The sequence below is a fragment of the Dromiciops gliroides genome, chromosome 3 (assembly GCF_019393635.1).
Source record: "Dromiciops gliroides isolate mDroGli1 chromosome 3, mDroGli1.pri, whole genome shotgun sequence".
In the NCBI taxonomy this organism is placed as follows: domain Eukaryota; kingdom Metazoa; phylum Chordata; class Mammalia; order Microbiotheria; family Microbiotheriidae; genus Dromiciops; species Dromiciops gliroides.
In genome coordinates, this window is record NC_057863.1 from 643,292,494 (window position 1) to 643,308,992 (window position 16,499).

At 51.5% G+C, this 16,499-nt stretch overlaps 1 protein-coding gene across 1 annotated transcript in view; it reads right to left on the reverse strand.

Annotated features, from left to right (window-relative positions):
* Positions 1 to 15,541, reverse strand: part of RYR1 (ryanodine receptor 1) — a 95,170-nt gene extending 79,629 nt beyond the window's left edge. Inside the window, 13 exon segments of the mRNA XM_043991539.1 lie at positions 1,835 to 2,033; positions 2,408 to 2,529; positions 3,788 to 3,952; positions 4,470 to 4,626; positions 4,792 to 4,866; positions 5,292 to 5,385; positions 5,493 to 5,586; positions 5,918 to 6,030; positions 6,265 to 6,343; positions 6,489 to 6,563; positions 9,188 to 9,292; positions 9,463 to 9,582; positions 15,376 to 15,541. Of these exon segments, the coding sequence (XP_043847474.1) occupies positions 1,835 to 2,033; positions 2,408 to 2,529; positions 3,788 to 3,952; positions 4,470 to 4,626; positions 4,792 to 4,866; positions 5,292 to 5,385; positions 5,493 to 5,586; positions 5,918 to 6,030; positions 6,265 to 6,343; positions 6,489 to 6,563; positions 9,188 to 9,292; positions 9,463 to 9,582; positions 15,376 to 15,423 (1,446 nt within the window). The 5' untranslated portion in view covers positions 15,424 to 15,541.
* Between the last annotated feature and the right edge of the window lie 958 nt (positions 15,542 to 16,499).

Sequence of the window (16,499 nt, forward strand, 5' to 3'; positions counted from 1 at the left end):
TAATCTAGACTGATTGAACCAAGTGAGAGTGATTGACTGCTGATTAAGCCTACTTCAAGTTAATTGGATTGTAATCACACCTGGCTAGCCCTTAAGAAGGTATTGTTCTCAAGAGCTAGACTGTGAACTTAACTTGAGAACACCTTCAAAACCAATGGATTTGGATGATGCCAACCAATCAGCTTGAAGCACTGTGTAAGAACCGCCTCTGTTCCAGACCTATAAAAAGCTTCCACAATCAGCTTACTGGGAGTTCCTGATTAAAGCAGGCTCGTGGAGGAGGACTTGAGGAAGAACCCAACCAGGCTGGAACTCTAGGCTAGGTAGGACTTCTTTTTCTTAACTTTCTGAACTCCTTGTAAATATCTGTATGCTTTAATAAATGTTTAATGCCCAAAGACTGGTACTGAGACTTTTTAATTTAAGGCAATGACACAATAAAGATTTTAAACATCACAGACACAAGTCTGACTATAACACATCCCCTCCCTCAAACATCTGCAGTGGCTCCCTATTGCTTCTAGGTTACAGAATCCTTACCTCATACTTAGAGCCATCTCTTGTCTGGCTCCCACTTGACGTATCATGTATTTCCATATTCTGTCTCCCTGTCTTTACACAGGCTATGCCTCCAAAAACTCCCACCTCACCTCCATTCAGGTGTCATCTCCCCAGGGGGAGCCTTTCTGATCTCCCCTGCCCCCAGCTTCAATGGTCTGCCTCAAATGATCTTATGCTTATTCAGATGTGTATCTGTCATATCCCTCCAGTAATATATGACCTTCATAAGGGCAGAGACTATTTTGTTTTGGGTTTGTCTTTACATTTCCAGTGTCTAGCGAAGTGCTCAGCATGCAGTTTTGCTGTTGTTCAGTTGTGTCTGACTCTTTATGACATCATTTTGGGCTTTTCTTGGCAAATATACTGGAACACTTTGCCATTTCCTTCTCTATCTTATTTTACAACCCCGGCAAACAGAGTTAAGCGACTTGCCCTGGGTCACACAGCTAGTGAGTATCTGAGGCTGGATTTGAACTCAGGTTTTCCTCACTCCAAACCCAGGACTCTATCCATTGTGCCATCTATGGCAGAGGTTAGGGGCCAAGGTTATAATGGTTGTAGGCCAGGAGTCACCAGCCAGGAATCGTGGAATCATCTGGTGAGATTACAAGGAATGATTGATTTTTATAAAGGGTGAATGAACTTGGACAACTTCCTTTCTTCTCTCTATGCCTCAGGTCCTCATCATTAAATCCTAAGAATTTAATTAGACAGCTAGCTGAGACAGTGGTTAGAGAGCCCAGCTTGGAGTCAGAAGACCTGAGTTCAAATCTGCCTCAGACACTGACTAACTGTGGGATCCTGGGCAAGTCATTTAACCTCTGCCTGCCTCAATGGCCCCCATCTATTAAAATGGGGACAATAATAGCATCTCCTTCACAGAGTTATTGTGAGGATTAAATGAGATAATGCTTAGTACAGGACTAGGCACACAGTAGGTGCTTCTATAAATGTTAGTTATTGTTGTGATACCAAATGTAACCAATTTGAATGAAACAGTTTCCCCTGCTGCTGCAGCTCCTCACAGCCAGCCCCTTTCCCTCCTGGCACCCTCACCCAGTCTCTTTACTCCCCATAGCAGAGTGTATACATGTGTGTACACATATGTGTACATGTATGTACACAATGCAGAGCTGCGCACACATGTGTAAGCATGCACCCACTAGTCTGTACACACCTGTGTGTACATGCTTGCATGCATGTACACACAGAGGAGCACACATGTGTGTGCACACATGCACCCAATTGTTTGCATGCACCCATAGGCACATACCTCTTCCTGGAAGAGGCTCTGGCGGTTCCGGAGGCTCCGTAGTTTGCTCTGCTTCTCTTCATGCTGCAGCTCCTCCGAGGGGGGCTCGAAGTAGCCAATGAGGTCTTGCAAGCTCAGGATGACCCCTTCGATGGGCAGTGTCACGCCTGCGGCCGGGGCTGGGGCCCCCTTGGGCTTCCCACTCAGACTGTCTAGGCCTCTGAAGGTATGGGATGGGGATGAGGGGGTGGGGGAAGATGACAAAGGTCAGGAATTCATAGAGCAAGGATTCAAGAGACCAGAGGTCAAAGGTCATGGTCATAGGGTCAGCAATTACCAGCCAAGAGGCATGCTGGGTCAGGGCTCCTGGAATGAGGGAGCCAGATTTGTGGCAGGGGCAGGGGGACTGACAGGAGGGATTAACTGGGTCAAAGGTTACAGGACAGAGGTGTGGGGGATGTGTTCAGAGATTGAGGTTCTGGGGTCAAGGTCAAAATGCAGGGCCTTGGATTACAACGGCATGGGATTAGAGACCAGGAGTCTGGGCCCTGCAGCCTAGGTGGATGGGATAGTGGTGGTGGTGTAGAATCTCACTTGATGAACTGGTTGTACAACCCAGCTGTGCTGTAGATCATCCGGGCTGCCTGGGATTCCTCCAGCTGGCACCGGGTGAGGGACAGGGCATCATCCATGTGGCCTTCCTGGTGCAGCATGGCCTGGAGGGTGGGCACAAATGGAGGGGGAGGGGTGAGATAGGACAGAGCCTGCTCCACACACCTGGCCTGACTCCCTTTCCATCCCAGCCCTTTGTACCATCCCTGTGGCCCTGACAATCTGCACTCTCTCCATCTCTCTGCCTCTTTCTATGTCTCTCTTCCTGTCTCTTTCTCCCTATTTCCTCATCTCTCTCCCACATGTGTTTCTGGGCCATCATCATCAAAACAGTAGCTATTGGCTATTGTCTTTGCCTGCATTCTCTCCCTGGAAATGCACAACAGCCCTTTGAGGCAGATCCCCTATATGTGTGTGTATGTGTGCATATATATTATATATTTATTATATAAATATTAACATTATATATTTATAGGCAAGATCCCCATCTCATAGATGAGTAAAGTGAGGTTCATCCCAGTTAAATGACAAGCCCATGGTCACACAGGGAGCAATCCTCAGGAACAGGATTCAAACGCAGGAATCTTCCCACTGGACTCTGTGGCCTTTTTCTGTGTGTCTCTTGGTCTCTTACCCCATTCTCCCCCTTCCCCTCCCTCTCCCTCCCTCTCCATCTCTCTGCCTCCCCTCTCTCTCCCCCTTCCTCCCCTTCCCCCCCTTCTTTCTTTCTGTCCCTCCCTCCCTCTCTTCCACCTACCTTCCCTCCCCTCTCCTTTCTCTCCTCCCTCCCTCTTTCTCCTTCCCCCTCTCTTCCTCCCACCTTCCCTTCCCTTTCCTCTCCCTCCTTCTTTCTCCCTCCCCCTCCCCTTCTTTCTTTCTGTCCCTCTCTCCCTCCCCTCCCCTTTCTTGTCTCTCTCTCCCTCTCTTCCTCCCTCCCCCTTCCTCCCTTCTCCCCTCCCCCTTCTCTCTTTCTCTCCCTCTCTCCCTCTCTTCCTTCCCCTTCCCTTTCCTCTCCCTCCTTCTCCCTCCTTCTTTCTCCCTCCCCCTCTCCCCTCTCCCTTCTCTCTTTCTGTCCCTTCCCCCCTCCCTCCCCTTTCCCTCCCCTCCCTCCCCTTTCCCTCCCCTCCCTCCCCTTTCCCTCCCCTCCCCTCTCCTTTCCCTCCTTCTCCCTCCCTCTTTCTCCCTCCGCCCTCTCTTCCTCCCACCCTCCCTCCCCTCTCCTCTCCCTCCTTCTCCTCCTCTTTCTTTCCCTCTGCTTCTCTCTTACATTCTCTGCTGCTGTTCTCTCCATCTCTCTCCCCTGTCCCCCATTCTCCCACTCAGTGCCCACCCCTCTTCCCAAAGCCTCTCAAAGGACTTTACCTTCCTCTTCATCAGGCCCAGGCGCAAGGCCTTGGGGTCAGGGGCTGCATACGTGAGCCACAGGCCAGAGGCCACATGTTGGACAAAGCACAGAGACTCCCCATACTTGATCTCAGGGGGGCCCATCCCTTCCACATCGCGCTTTGGGGCTGTGTCCAGTTTCTCCTGTTGTGGGAGGGTGTAGGCAAAAGGAGTGAGGGAGTCAGGATCCCTCTGAGGGGGAAGACACATACTGAGGGGCTCAGGGCACAGGCCTGTTTGGGGGATCCCAAGGGCTTCAGCTCAGGGATTCCTATGGTCTTATGATCTTTCAAATCTCAGATCAGAGCTGAGAGGGAGCTTTGAGATCATTTCATCTGATCCCTTCATTTTATAGATGTAGAAAGTATGGGACTCCCCCAGAAACACATAGTTAGCAAGTACCTGAGGCAGCATTTGAACTCAGGGCTTCTTGACTTCAGGCCCAGCACCCAAGGCCTCTCCCCTAGGAGCTCAAGCTTAGCTGGCCAGAGCTTTCTGGGGCTTTAGGGATTATATAGCCACCCCTGCAAGGAAACTGAGGTCCAGATATAGTAGGGGCCTTGCTCCAGGTTAGACATGCAGCCAGAGGACAAATCCCGCAGCAGGGGGCTTTATGTGGGTGACTCATAGGAAAAGGAAGGAGACTCCCAATCAGGGGTACCTTGGATATTCGGAAGCAGAACGCGGTTGCCTTGGTAGCAGCCTTGGAGGCATCTACCACCATCAGGCCTTGGTCCTCTGTCAATGCCAAGTACCTCCCTGTAGTTACATGTCGCACTCGCAGGGGCTGGCCCCAGCGCAGGTGGCTTCCACTCCAGCTGGCGATGGGGTGAAGGGAGGGACAGTGGTGGCGTCAGGTCTGAAGACTCATCAATCCCCCCTCTCCAGACTCTAAACCCACCCAGTATCCCCCTTTTCCCACAGTCCCCCAGATTCCTGTCCACCCAAACCCCATAGCCTCTTGTTCCCTCAGCCCCTTCTACCTTATCCTCAGGGGTTCCAGCCTCCACAGGGAACGGGCATGGGTGCACACAGCACCCCCTTCATAATGAACCAACCTAGTAGGAGGGGAAGAAGGTCAGAGGGGACCCCAGAACTTACTGGTTCAAGGCACCAGTATCCAGGCCCCTTACTATTCGTAAGACCTTTAGTCCACAGAAACCCCATTTCTGGGCCTCTCAAATCTGAGCCCCAAGACCCACCAGGCCTGGATTCCCTAACATCCAGACCTCTAGTCCCATCACCATGCCAGAACCCAGTCTTGGGTCCCCAGTCTTACTCATACCTGGGGCCTCTGGCATTTGGGCCCACAGTCCCAGGCCCTTCTCCTAGGGGCCCTAAGTCTATCCACCACCACTAGATTCCTTGGAGTCTGGGTCTCCAGCCCTCTCCTGCCCCGAGTCACCTGGATGCCCAGGAACCTCATTCTCATCCTGCCCTAACTCCCCTGGTAGCCAGGTCCCCCACCCCATCATGGCCAGACCTGCGTTGGTCATCACTGTCAGCTGAAGAGATGGTCAGACACTCATCCATGTGGCCGTGGAACAGCCTGAGAACATGTCCCCCGGTCACGTACCCTGTGGTGAGGGAATGGGTGACTCAGCGAACTGAATCGGGTATGGGGCAGAGCTCTCAGGCTTCAACATTGCTGGCTGGTGTGGGGGAATCTTGGGGGCTCCCCTACCTTCCTCACATCCAGAACAGATGGGGTTCATGTTCCAAAGGGTTTGCATGAAGGAGGCATCAGCCTGGAGCTCTCCACTGGCTGTGGACAGGTGCTGGGAGGAAGAGGTCATCAAAGTGGGGTCAAGGGTCAGCTACCCAAGGTTTCAGGACATGACTGACAAGGAGACTGGAGAGGTGAATTGGCTAGCCAGAGGCCAGGAGGCCAGGGTGAGTTAGCAGCCAGCCCCCTCAGTTGGGTCAGAGAAGGTAGGAAGAAATGGGACGGGGTCAGCAGAGAGGGGTCAGAGAGGAGAGAGATAGCAATGGGTAGGAATGGGGCCAGGAAGGGAGAGGCCCACTTTTGTATTTGGTTTTCCAAGTAACTGCAGATGGAGGTATGGGAAGGAAGCCGGGGCAGCCCCCTGAGGCTCCCAGGCCTCTCACCAGGTACCGCTCAGAAGAGACACTGACAAGGATGAGGTCATCCCCCACCCGGACCTTCTCCCCTTCAGATCGCTGCTTTGAGGCTGGATGCATGGTCCACCAGCAGGCCTCCCCTGGAGGAGATGGGGAGGAGGCAGATTATGCCACTGGCGGGGTCCCTCTTCCCTGCTCTGCCCCTCTCCTCCAGTGCCTCCTCCTGGGTCCATCTGCCCTTCTTTGCCCAGTGCACCACTCCCTGCCTCCCCTGCCCCCCAACCTTGTGCATCCTGCCCAGTGTCTCCCTGCTCTTCAGTGTGTCCTCCCAGAACCCCCTGTTTCTGCCAGTCTCTCCAGCTCCCCTACCACACCTGTGGCATCTTCTTGAAGCCCCACATCGAAGGCAAGTTTGTCGGTCATGGAGCGGGATGTTGTGAGGCAGCTTAGGTACTGGGGAGGGAGAGCCAGGCAGGGGGAGAAGGGAGAGAAATGAAGGAGATAGTCAGTCCTTTGGGGAGGCTTTCCTCAGCCCTTGTCCCTTCTTCCTTCCTCTGGTCTCCATAACTCCTCCCCTCCCCCCTACCTGATAACTTACCATTCGGCTGTGTGCGTGACGAAGCAAGATGGCATGGCCGTAGAGAAGGGTCCGGTGTCCCCCGCCCTGAGATGACTGGGGGTGGGGAGGAAAGGGGATAGATCTCTGTGAGCACCCAGGGCTCCCCCAGCCAGTCCTCCCTCTCCTTGCTCTCCAAACCATCACCCCTCCACCCCAGAGAGGAGGCAGTCACACAGCGAGTCTGTGGGGAGAGCTGGGACTTGGGTCCAGGGCTGAGGATTGTTCAGTCCAACGCTACCTTTCTACTCACACTGCTGGTTCGACTGCCTGCCTCCCGTTTCTGTCTCACCCCTCCCCCACTTTAGGGTATGGCCCCAGGTTTATTTGGGGATGTATGTGGCAGAACATAGACAAACACGTGTGCACACGTGTATGCACACCCTCTTCCTGAGCCCAGTGCTCTGATCATGCCTCATTCTCACAGGGCTGAGGAGGAGGGGCAGGTTGGGGGTAATTGATACGTTATAACGTCATGCCTCATTATAACATCACGGTCAAGTCATGCCTGGCCTTTCCCAGAGGCCATGTGATCAGCTTGCATAGGCCCCCCCCCCTTGTTATCACACAGACCAGGAGCCCAGGCTGAGGACTGATACCACACTGGTCTCACACAGGTCATGTGACTGGAGCAGACCCAGAGCCATAACTAGAAAATATTGATACCTGGGACAAGTATTCCTAACCAGAGAGGAAGGAAGAAAGTGCAATGCTGGGGAGGTCCAGCCTCCCATTTTAACTGATTATCCTCATTGACTAGGCACAATATTCTACAGTTTCTTTGCTGATAAATGCTGCAAATGCTCTCTAAATTCAAGATCCTCTACATTTGGCACCCTGGGGCAAAGCCCCATTGCTCTACCTTAGTTGCAGCTCTGGTCATATCCCATATCACATGGATCATGTAATAAGGACTAGGAATATGTTATCCTCTTGTTATCACACAGGCCACAGGACTGGTGTCCTTATCACCCACATAGTGTGGTCTAAGGTTTCCAAACTCCCTGTCCACCCTGCTCCGTGCCCCTCCCCCAGACCCACACTCAGGACTGGCATGGAGGAAGAAAGGACCGTGCAGTGAAGGATGGGAAGATCCCATGGCACCGAGGAAGGCAGGAAGAGGACTCTGGAGGGGTAGGACCAGAGGTAAGATCAGGGAAGAGTAGAAGTGGGTAGCGAAGATAGGGAGGCCACTGGAACAAGAAGTGGCCCCCCTCCCCCCTTACCTCCTTAGCTTCCCAGCCCCAGGGGGAACAATGGGGATTCAGGTCAAGGGAAGCATGCCGAGCTGATCCCATTGAGCCCCTGAGAGTATGGGCCAAAAAACTAGGGAATGGGGATTGGGTGGAATAGGTCACACCCACAGGCGGGACATACCCACTTATCCAAATTGAGGGTCTGTAGTGGAGTGGGTTGGGGTAGAAAAGAAGCAGAGCAAATGGTGAAACTTGGGCAGAAATCCCTCTTCCCACCCATCCCCATACTCCTCTACTTGGAGAAAGCTGGACAAAAGGCAGAGGTGGTAGATATGTGTAGCACCCTCCCCCAAACCACCCCATCACCTTAGCTCCCAACCCCATTCTCTGACCTTCCTTGGGTGCCTTTGCCTTTTGTACAATTCCTCCTCTCCCCTAGATGCCCCCACCCTGCCCAGCTACCTCTCAGTGTCTGTCCTATTTCCATCCTCTTGTTCCACTGACTCCCAGATACCTTCTGACTCCCCATCTCCCATCATCCTCCTATGATTCCTTAGGCTCCTTCCTCCCCATCTCAATTTCCTGTGATATCCTTTGACCTCCCTTCCTATCTCTATGCTTCTCAGTTTCCCTGTGATGCCTGTTCCTAAGATCACAGAGGCAGGGTTATGCAGTAGCTCATCTGAAGGAAAGATCTAGGTTCCTTAGTGGACCACAAGCTCACTGTAAGCCAACTGTGTGGTATAACAACAAAGTGCAATCTTGGGCCATATCAAGAAAAGCACAGCATTGAGGACTAGGGAGCCACGAGTCTCCCTGAACTCTGCTCTGATCAGATGCCATCTGGGGAGAATGGGGTGCCATTCTGGGGACCATATGTTAGGAAGGACTTGGGATGGGGAAGAGACCTGAGAGCCTGTCATGGAAGGATCAGCTGAAGGAACTGAAGATGTTCAGCCTGGAGAAGAGAAGGCTCAGAGGGGCCATGGTAGTTGTCTTCAAGTATTTGAAGGGGTGCATTGTAAAGTTCTGATGGGCCCCAGAGGGCAGAAAAGGGGTCCATTGGTGGAAACTGCAGAGGACCAACCTAGACTTAGAGTCAGGAAGGACTTCTTACTGAGAAGAGCTGATTCCAAGTGGGATGGAGCTGCCTTGTGAGGCAGTGAGCTCTCCGTCCTTGAAGGTCTTCAAGCAAAGGCTGGATGACTGCTCACTGGGGACCTTGGAAGGGACTTCTTGGTTCTTTCAACCTCTAGATCCCCACCCCCTTTTTATCCTATCTCCATCTCACTTGGCTTTCTCTAGGAGCCTCTCTCCTATCTCTGTCCTCTCAGCTCTTCCTAGTATGCCCTTTCCTATTCTTGTCTCCTCTCATTCTTATCCCTCCTCAGTCTTCTAGGACTCCCAGAAGCCTCTATGCTAGTGTCCCTCTTCACACCAGGTCTCAGGATCCCCTCCTGGCACTGACCCTGGTCCTGGGCTCACCTCGGTGCCAGCCTCCATGGTATTGGCCAACATCTCCTGCAGGGCTCGAACAGAGAGAGATTGCTCCAACACAAAACAGCACACAGCCAAGTCAGGGGGCACATTCTGGGGAATGGGCAGAGAGAGGGGTGTGAAGGGTTGTCAGGCTCAGGAAGCCCTTGAGCCCCATGGTGGATGGAGGTGAGAGTATGTGACTGAGGGGGGCTCCCTCTCCCAATCCCCCATCCCCTATTCTGCTACCCTCCCCACCCATAGCTCCCCATAAGCCCACTGACCTGGGCATTGCTAGTGGGTTCCAAGAAACAGAGACGATTGCCAAAGCCCTCTGCGGCCAGGCAGAGCTTAATCTGCTCCTTGAGGGTGGTAGCGCTGCATTGCAGGACGACCTCATCCTCCTGGGAGGGTTGGGGAAGAGGGGGGTAGGAGGAAGGCACAGGCTGAGATTTCCTCTCTCTGAATGACAGCCTCTTCCTCTACCCTGAGAACTCCAGTCCCAATCCTTTCCGTCCCCAATCAACAATGAGCAATAAGCATTTATTAAGTGCCTACTATGTACCAGGTACAGGAAAGACAAAAAAACCCAGAAGAGGCCTGGCTTTGCAGGGGTTTACTTCCATTTGGAGTCTCCCAAGCAGGAATCTCACCCCACCACATACCTCCTAAGAGCTTAAGAACTCTTTGAAAGCCCCACTTCTCCCACTGAGCCCCCGACTTCCCTCATCTGGAGCCCAACGTGCCCTCTGAGATACAAGCTCATAGATTTAGAGCTGAAAAAGGTTCCTGGAGGTTTTTAAGCTTAAGCCCCTCAATTTACAGCTGAGGAACCTGAAGACTTTAAGACATCCCTGGCTAAGAAAAAAACAAAAAAGAACTGTGGAATATGGATGCAGATTGAATCATACTATTTCTTTTGGTTTTGGTGCTGTTGTTTTTCTTTTTTGAGGCTTTTCCTTTTTGCTCTGATTCTTCTCTTATCACATGACTAATGCAGAAATAAGTTTAATGTGATTGTACACATATAACCTATATCAGATTACTTGCTGTCTTGGGGAGGGGGAGAGGGAGGGGAGGCAGGGAGAAAAATCTGAAACTAGAAATCTTATAAAAACAAATGTTGAAAACTATCTCTAACATGTAACTGGAAAATAATAAAATACTTTTATAATAAAAAAAAAAGACATTGGGGCAGCTAGATGGCGCAGTGGTAAAGCACCAGCCTTGGATTCAGGAGTACCTGAGTTCAAATCTGGCCTCGGACACTTGACACTTACTAGCTGTGTGACCCTGGGCAAGTCACTTAACCCCTATTGCCCCGCAAAAAAACCCAAAAAAAAGACATCCCTGGCTAGTAAATGACTGAGGCAGGATTTGAATCCGGATCTTCCTAACTCCAAATCGTACACTCTGTTCTCACCCTGAAACCCTTATGTTGTTCAGTCATGTTCGACTCCTCATGACCCCATTTGGGGTAAAGATACTAGAGGAGTCTGCCATTCCCTTCTCATTTGACAGATGAGGAAACTGAGGCAAAAGGGTGAAGTGACTTGCCCAGGGCCAAACAGCTAATGTCTGAGATTCTGTTTGAACTCAGGTCTTCCTGATTCCAGGCCTGGCACACTATCTATCCGCCATGCCCCCCAGTTGCCCTAGACCTTCATTCTCAGGGTTCCTCAGTCCAAGTTCTAAAACCCCAAATCCACCACTTACTCCTGAAACTCCTCTTCTTTTTCCTCAGTAATCACAAACTTCTGTCTCCGAGATCCCCGGCCTTCCATCCTGGGTACTCCCTCCCTGCCCCTTCTTGAGATCTCAGATCATTTCACTGAAGTAGCCTCTGTATTCAGGGATCCCAAATCTCCTATTCCGAGACTCCTCTCTGCCTGCTCAGGAAGAAATTTCTACCCACCATCCTGAGACACCTTCTCTAAGCCCCTCACTCTGAGCCTCAGGGAAAAGGGAAGAGAATGATCCAATCACCCACAATCCCTCTCATCCTAGCCCCTTCTTGTCCCCTCCAAACCCCAGCTCCCTCCCTTGCACCTGGACTCTGCTGTCTCTTCAAGCCATCCCCTCTAGTCTAGCGCTGATCCCCGACATCACCCTTCCCCCCAGGTTTTATCTAACCAGCCCATTCCTCCCAGATCAGCCATTCAGGGACAAAAGCATAGGGTGTGGAATTAGAAGACCTGTGTGACCTTGGGAATATCCTTTAACCTCTCTAGGTTTACATTTTCTCATTTGGAAAATGAGAGTTCCATTAATTGACATTTTAAAAGCCTTTAATTAAGGGGCAGCTAGGTGGCAAAGTGGATAGAGTACTGGTCCTAGAGTCAGGAGGACTTGAGTTCAAATCCGGCCTCAGACACTTGACACTTACTGGCTGTGTGACCCTGGGCAAGTCACTTAACCCCAATTGCCTCACCAAAAAAAAAAAAAAGCCTTTAATTAGCACCTGCAGTGGGCTGGGAAACCATGCTGGGTACTGGGAAACAAATATAGATATGAAAAGGGTCCCTGCCCACAGGAAGTTTATGTTCTACTGAGAATACCTCGTACACAGTTAAGTAGAAAGAGGACCTGTGTTCAAATCCTACTGTACATATTTATTGCCTGTGTGACCTTAGGCGGGTCACATCTCTGGGGCCTAGTTTCTTCATCTGTAAATGAAAGAGTTGAATTTATGGAATTTGTTTTGCTTGACTATGGACATTTGTTATAGGGGTTTCCTTTTCCAGTGGGAGATGGCAGGAGAAGAAAATAGATTTTCATGAATTTTTTGTTTTGTGTGTGTGTGTGTGTGTTTTTTTTTTTTTAGTGAGACAGTTTGGGTTAAGTGACTTGCCCAGGGTCATACAGCCAGTAAGTGTTAAGTGTCTGAGGCCGGATTTGAACTCAGGTCCTCCTGACTCCAGGGCCGGTGCTCTATCCACTGCGCCACCTAGCTGCCCCTCATGAATTAAAAAAAAATTTAAATTAAATTAAATTAAATGAGGTTGGACTAAATGACCCATAAGGTCCTTTCTAGCCCTAACTCTGTTCTTCTGGTGCAATCCTTTGATGCTCTAAATACCAAATATTTATATATGCTCTAACCAGGGGGGACAGTGGGAAAGGCCTCCTGCAAGAGAAGGAGCTAAGGATTCTTCTAGGTGGAAGTGAGAGAAGATGGCATCCCAGGCAGAGGAAACAGCCCAGGCAACAGCATGAAGGTGGTAGATGAAATGCCATGTATAAGAAACACAAGGTCGACCATTTGGGGCAGAAAGTAGAATGCATAAGGAGGAATAATGTGAAATTAGTTTAGTGAGATAGATTAGTTATAATGGGCAGAAGCTTTAAATGCTGAAGCAAGGAAGGGAGCTATTGTGACTTCTTGAACAGGGGTCAGACCTGTCCTTTAGAAATAACCATTCAGGGGGCAGCTAGGTGGCGCAGTGGATAGAGCACTGGCCCTGGAGTCAGGAGTACCTGAGTTCAAAGCCAGCCTTAGACACTTAACACTTACTAGCTGTGTGACGCTGGGCAAGTAATTTAACCCCAATTGCCTTACTTAAAAAAAAAAAAAAGAACCATTTGACACTTGCTAGCTGTGTGACCCTGGACAAGTCACTTAACCCCCATTGATCCCCCCCCCTTACCCCCAAAAAAGAAATAACCATTTGACAGCCATGAACTGGATGAAATGGAGAGAAAGGAGACCAGCTATGAGGCTATCAGTTCAGGGTTGTCCAGACTCCAGCAGAGGCCTTCAGAGCCTGTACTGAGGGGAGGAACTTGGGGGGCAAGAGTAGGCAGATCTCCAGGCTTCCCAACCAGGACCACCCCTTCCTCTTCACCCTCCAGCTCAGGATTCTAAGTGGGTCAGAGCTAGGAGTAGAGCTGTGGCCTCGTTCTGGAATTGGGCAAAAAGAGAGAAAGAGGGGTACTTAGCAAGGCACTACATAATGAAAAGATCTTGGTATAGTGGAATGAGAGCTGGCTTTGGGGTCTGAACACTTCACTTGAAACCCCCCTTCTATCACTTATTTCTCTCTTTCTCTCTCTTTTTGGTGAGGCTATTGGGGTTAAGTGACTTGCCCAGGGTCACACAGCTAGTAAGTGTCAAGTGTCCGAGGCTGGATTTGAACTCAGGTCCTCCTGAATCCAGGGCCAGTGCTTTATCCACTGCGCCACCTAGCTGCCCCCTTCTATCACTTATTATTCTCTGTGATCTTGGGCAAGTCATTCCTCCCAAGCCTCAGTTTCCTCATCTGTAAAATGAGGGGGCTGGGGGCGGCTAGGTGACACAGTGAATAGAGCACCGGCCCTGGATTCAGGAGTACCTGAGTTCAAATCCGGCCTCAGACGCTTGACACTTACTAGCTGTGTGACCCTGGGCAAGTCACTTAACCCCCATTGCCCTGCCCCCCCTCCAAAATGAGGGGGCTGGTCTAGATGGCAGCTTGGGTCCCCTCCAGTTCTAGTTATAGGACTCAGGCCCAGGAACTCTCCAACCCATTGTCTTTGGCCCAGGAGGCATTTCCTTAAGTGAAAAAGGTTAGAATCTGAGGTCTGTCAGATAGACATCACAAAGTCCTCTTAAGGTCTGGTACCAATTCTGCTTAGCAGGATTTTATGGCTGATTGTAAACACACCAATCAGAAGCATCCAAGTGGGGCTGGCCAACCAATCCAAGCCAGCTACTGAGAAGCGGGGATTGTGAAATGTACCAATGGGCTCAGGCTCTGGAGAGAGTCGAAGGCCTGGTGGGGTGGGGGGCGGGGCAGGTATGCACAGCTGTCCCTGTCTCTCACCCCTCAGCCTTCCCCCCTCCCCCCAAACAGCGCCTGACTCCTCTCCTGCCCAGTCCCCTCTCCCCAGCTGCTCCCCCTTCTAGAAATTAGACCCTTCCTTCTCCCGTCCTCTCCTGCTTAGGGAAGGTTAGGTTTCTGCTGAGAAGGTGCCCCCGTCAGCATTTTCCTGAGCCCTGGGGAGGGAGTGGAGATAGGGCTTTCAGCCTGGAGGTATAAAGGGGTGTATGAATGCACACCCTGACCCCCAATAAACTCAAGCCAGCCTCCAGGGAGTGGGAGTGTGTGGGTGGGTGGGTGGTTTGCAGGAGGCTGGGGTATCTTGACTCTCATCTTCCTTAGAGAGCCCACCCCTCCCCCTCTCTCCCCCCTGGCTCCCCGCCCCTGTCCCCACTAGCAGCCCCAGCTATTCTGGGCAGCACACCTGTTCCCCCAAATTCCCATCTCCACCCCCGCCCTGGCCTGACCGGGCTCTGTCATGCAGAGATTGAGAGAGACCCAGAGACAGGAGGCCGGAGACCAAGAAAGACCCAGAGGCAGAAGGATTCAGAAGACAGAGCCTAGACTCATAGGCATATTAGAACTGGAAGGGGCGTTTGGAAGTCACCTAGTCCATTCCCGTTATTTGACAGAGGAAGGTACTGAGACCCAGAGAGATGGAGATTCAGAGATGGGAGCACCAGGGGCCCAGAGTCAGAGACAAAGCCGTAGAGACACCAAGGAACTCCGAGCTAGAGCCAGACTCCAACAGAGACCCTCAGGGCCTGTACTGGCTGGGGGTGGGCAGTCAGAACTCCTCCGGGAACCCCCCACCAGGATTCCTCTCCACCCCTCACCCCGGGACTCTAAGTGGGTCAGAGCCAGGAGTTGGAGAATGAGGCCGTTGGGGGGGAAGCTAAATTAAGCCGACAGGGAAATTGGCATTGAAGCAGAGCTGTGGTCCTGGTGGCAAGCAGCCACCACGTTGCACCCTCCTTCCAGGGTGGAGGGGAGGGTACTCCTTTGCTCGCATTACTCCCCCCTCCTCCCCCCCCCAAATCCAGGAGGGCCAACAGTATTTTTCTCTATATACATCTCATCTCCCAGTCCTACTAGGGAAAGACTCCTAGACAATCGGGCAGGGACCCACACACATTCGGAGCCCAAGAGAGCCAGAGACAACCATCCAGAGAAAGGCAGAGACACTCAAAAGACAGTGGCAAGATGTAATAGAGACAGACATTCAGAGACAGAGTGAACCTGAGAGGCAGGCAAGAAACTGGAGGAGACAGACCCTGAGAAAAACAGGAGGTGTTCGCAGCCCCAAAGAAATCCTTAGAGGCAGAGTAAAGAAGTCTGAGAAGAGACCCAAAGGAACTCAGAGACAGAGAAACCCCAAAGACAGAGAGAGATACTCACAGTTCGGAGAAACTGGACATCATCCTCGCCCTCCCCTCCATCCCCCATGATCCCAGGGAGCTGAGGCTAGGACTGGGGCCTGGGAGTTTGGGGGAATTGCGTCCGGGGTGATGGTTGTGGGGACTGAGGGGCCGGACGCTTGGAGAGGGTGACTGGGAAGGCGAGGACAGAGATGGCACTGGGAATAGGGCTCTGAAGGGGGCAATGGGGGTGTGTGGCTCCTTGAGTCCGCCCCCTGACTCCTATTGGTTCTGAGTTTTGGAAGGGCAGGGCTGATGCATTAGCCCCGCCTCTCCTCTTTCCCATCTTGGGCCGGGGCTACACCTAGTCTAGGAGCCAAGATGGTTCTAGACAGATGGGTTCTAGATAGCCACCCCATTCCCCAACCCCCTTGGTTCCCCACATTTGAGGTCTCTTGAAGGAAGAAATTCCTTAAGCATCATCTTGTTTCTCTCCTCCCCACCCTTTCCCAGTCCCCTAGAGAAAAGCTTCTTACACTGTGGTTCACAACTCCATATTGTGTCAGTAGAAAAGGGGTGGAGAATGGAAAAAAGTTTTTACGCGACCCTGGACATATAGGTATATAAAATAGGTATACATAACCTTTTACTGTTGTCAAATTTTTCGAGACCCCCCCCCCACATTCAGTGGTTCTGAAGTGACCCACAGTTTAAGAAGCTAGGCCCTAGAGATTTACATATATATTTGCATAAATCTGTGTAACACACACGCAAACACACAAAACCAACCTCATCTGCATAAAATTTACACAGCACTGCGCCCTTGCCTCATCCACCAGAGACAGGGCACGTGACCTGGGCTGAACCACTGAGCACACAGGTGTGCATTCTTATGCAAATATGCTCACCAGGTATTATGGGTAATAGACTGGGGTGGTGAGGAGGTGGAAGAAACCTCAGCATTTCACCTTGTCTGGCTTCCCTTCCCCCCATCCCTCCACCCCCATCAGACGACTCAGGAAACCAGCAGTTTCCTCCCTCACTCAGCACATCTGCACCGTTTCCCCAGCTGTGTCACAGGAGAGGAAAGAGGGGAGCCTCAGGGATCCCCAAGCATTTACAATCATACTTTGCCACCCACCCCTTTCACTCTTTCCTCTCTGG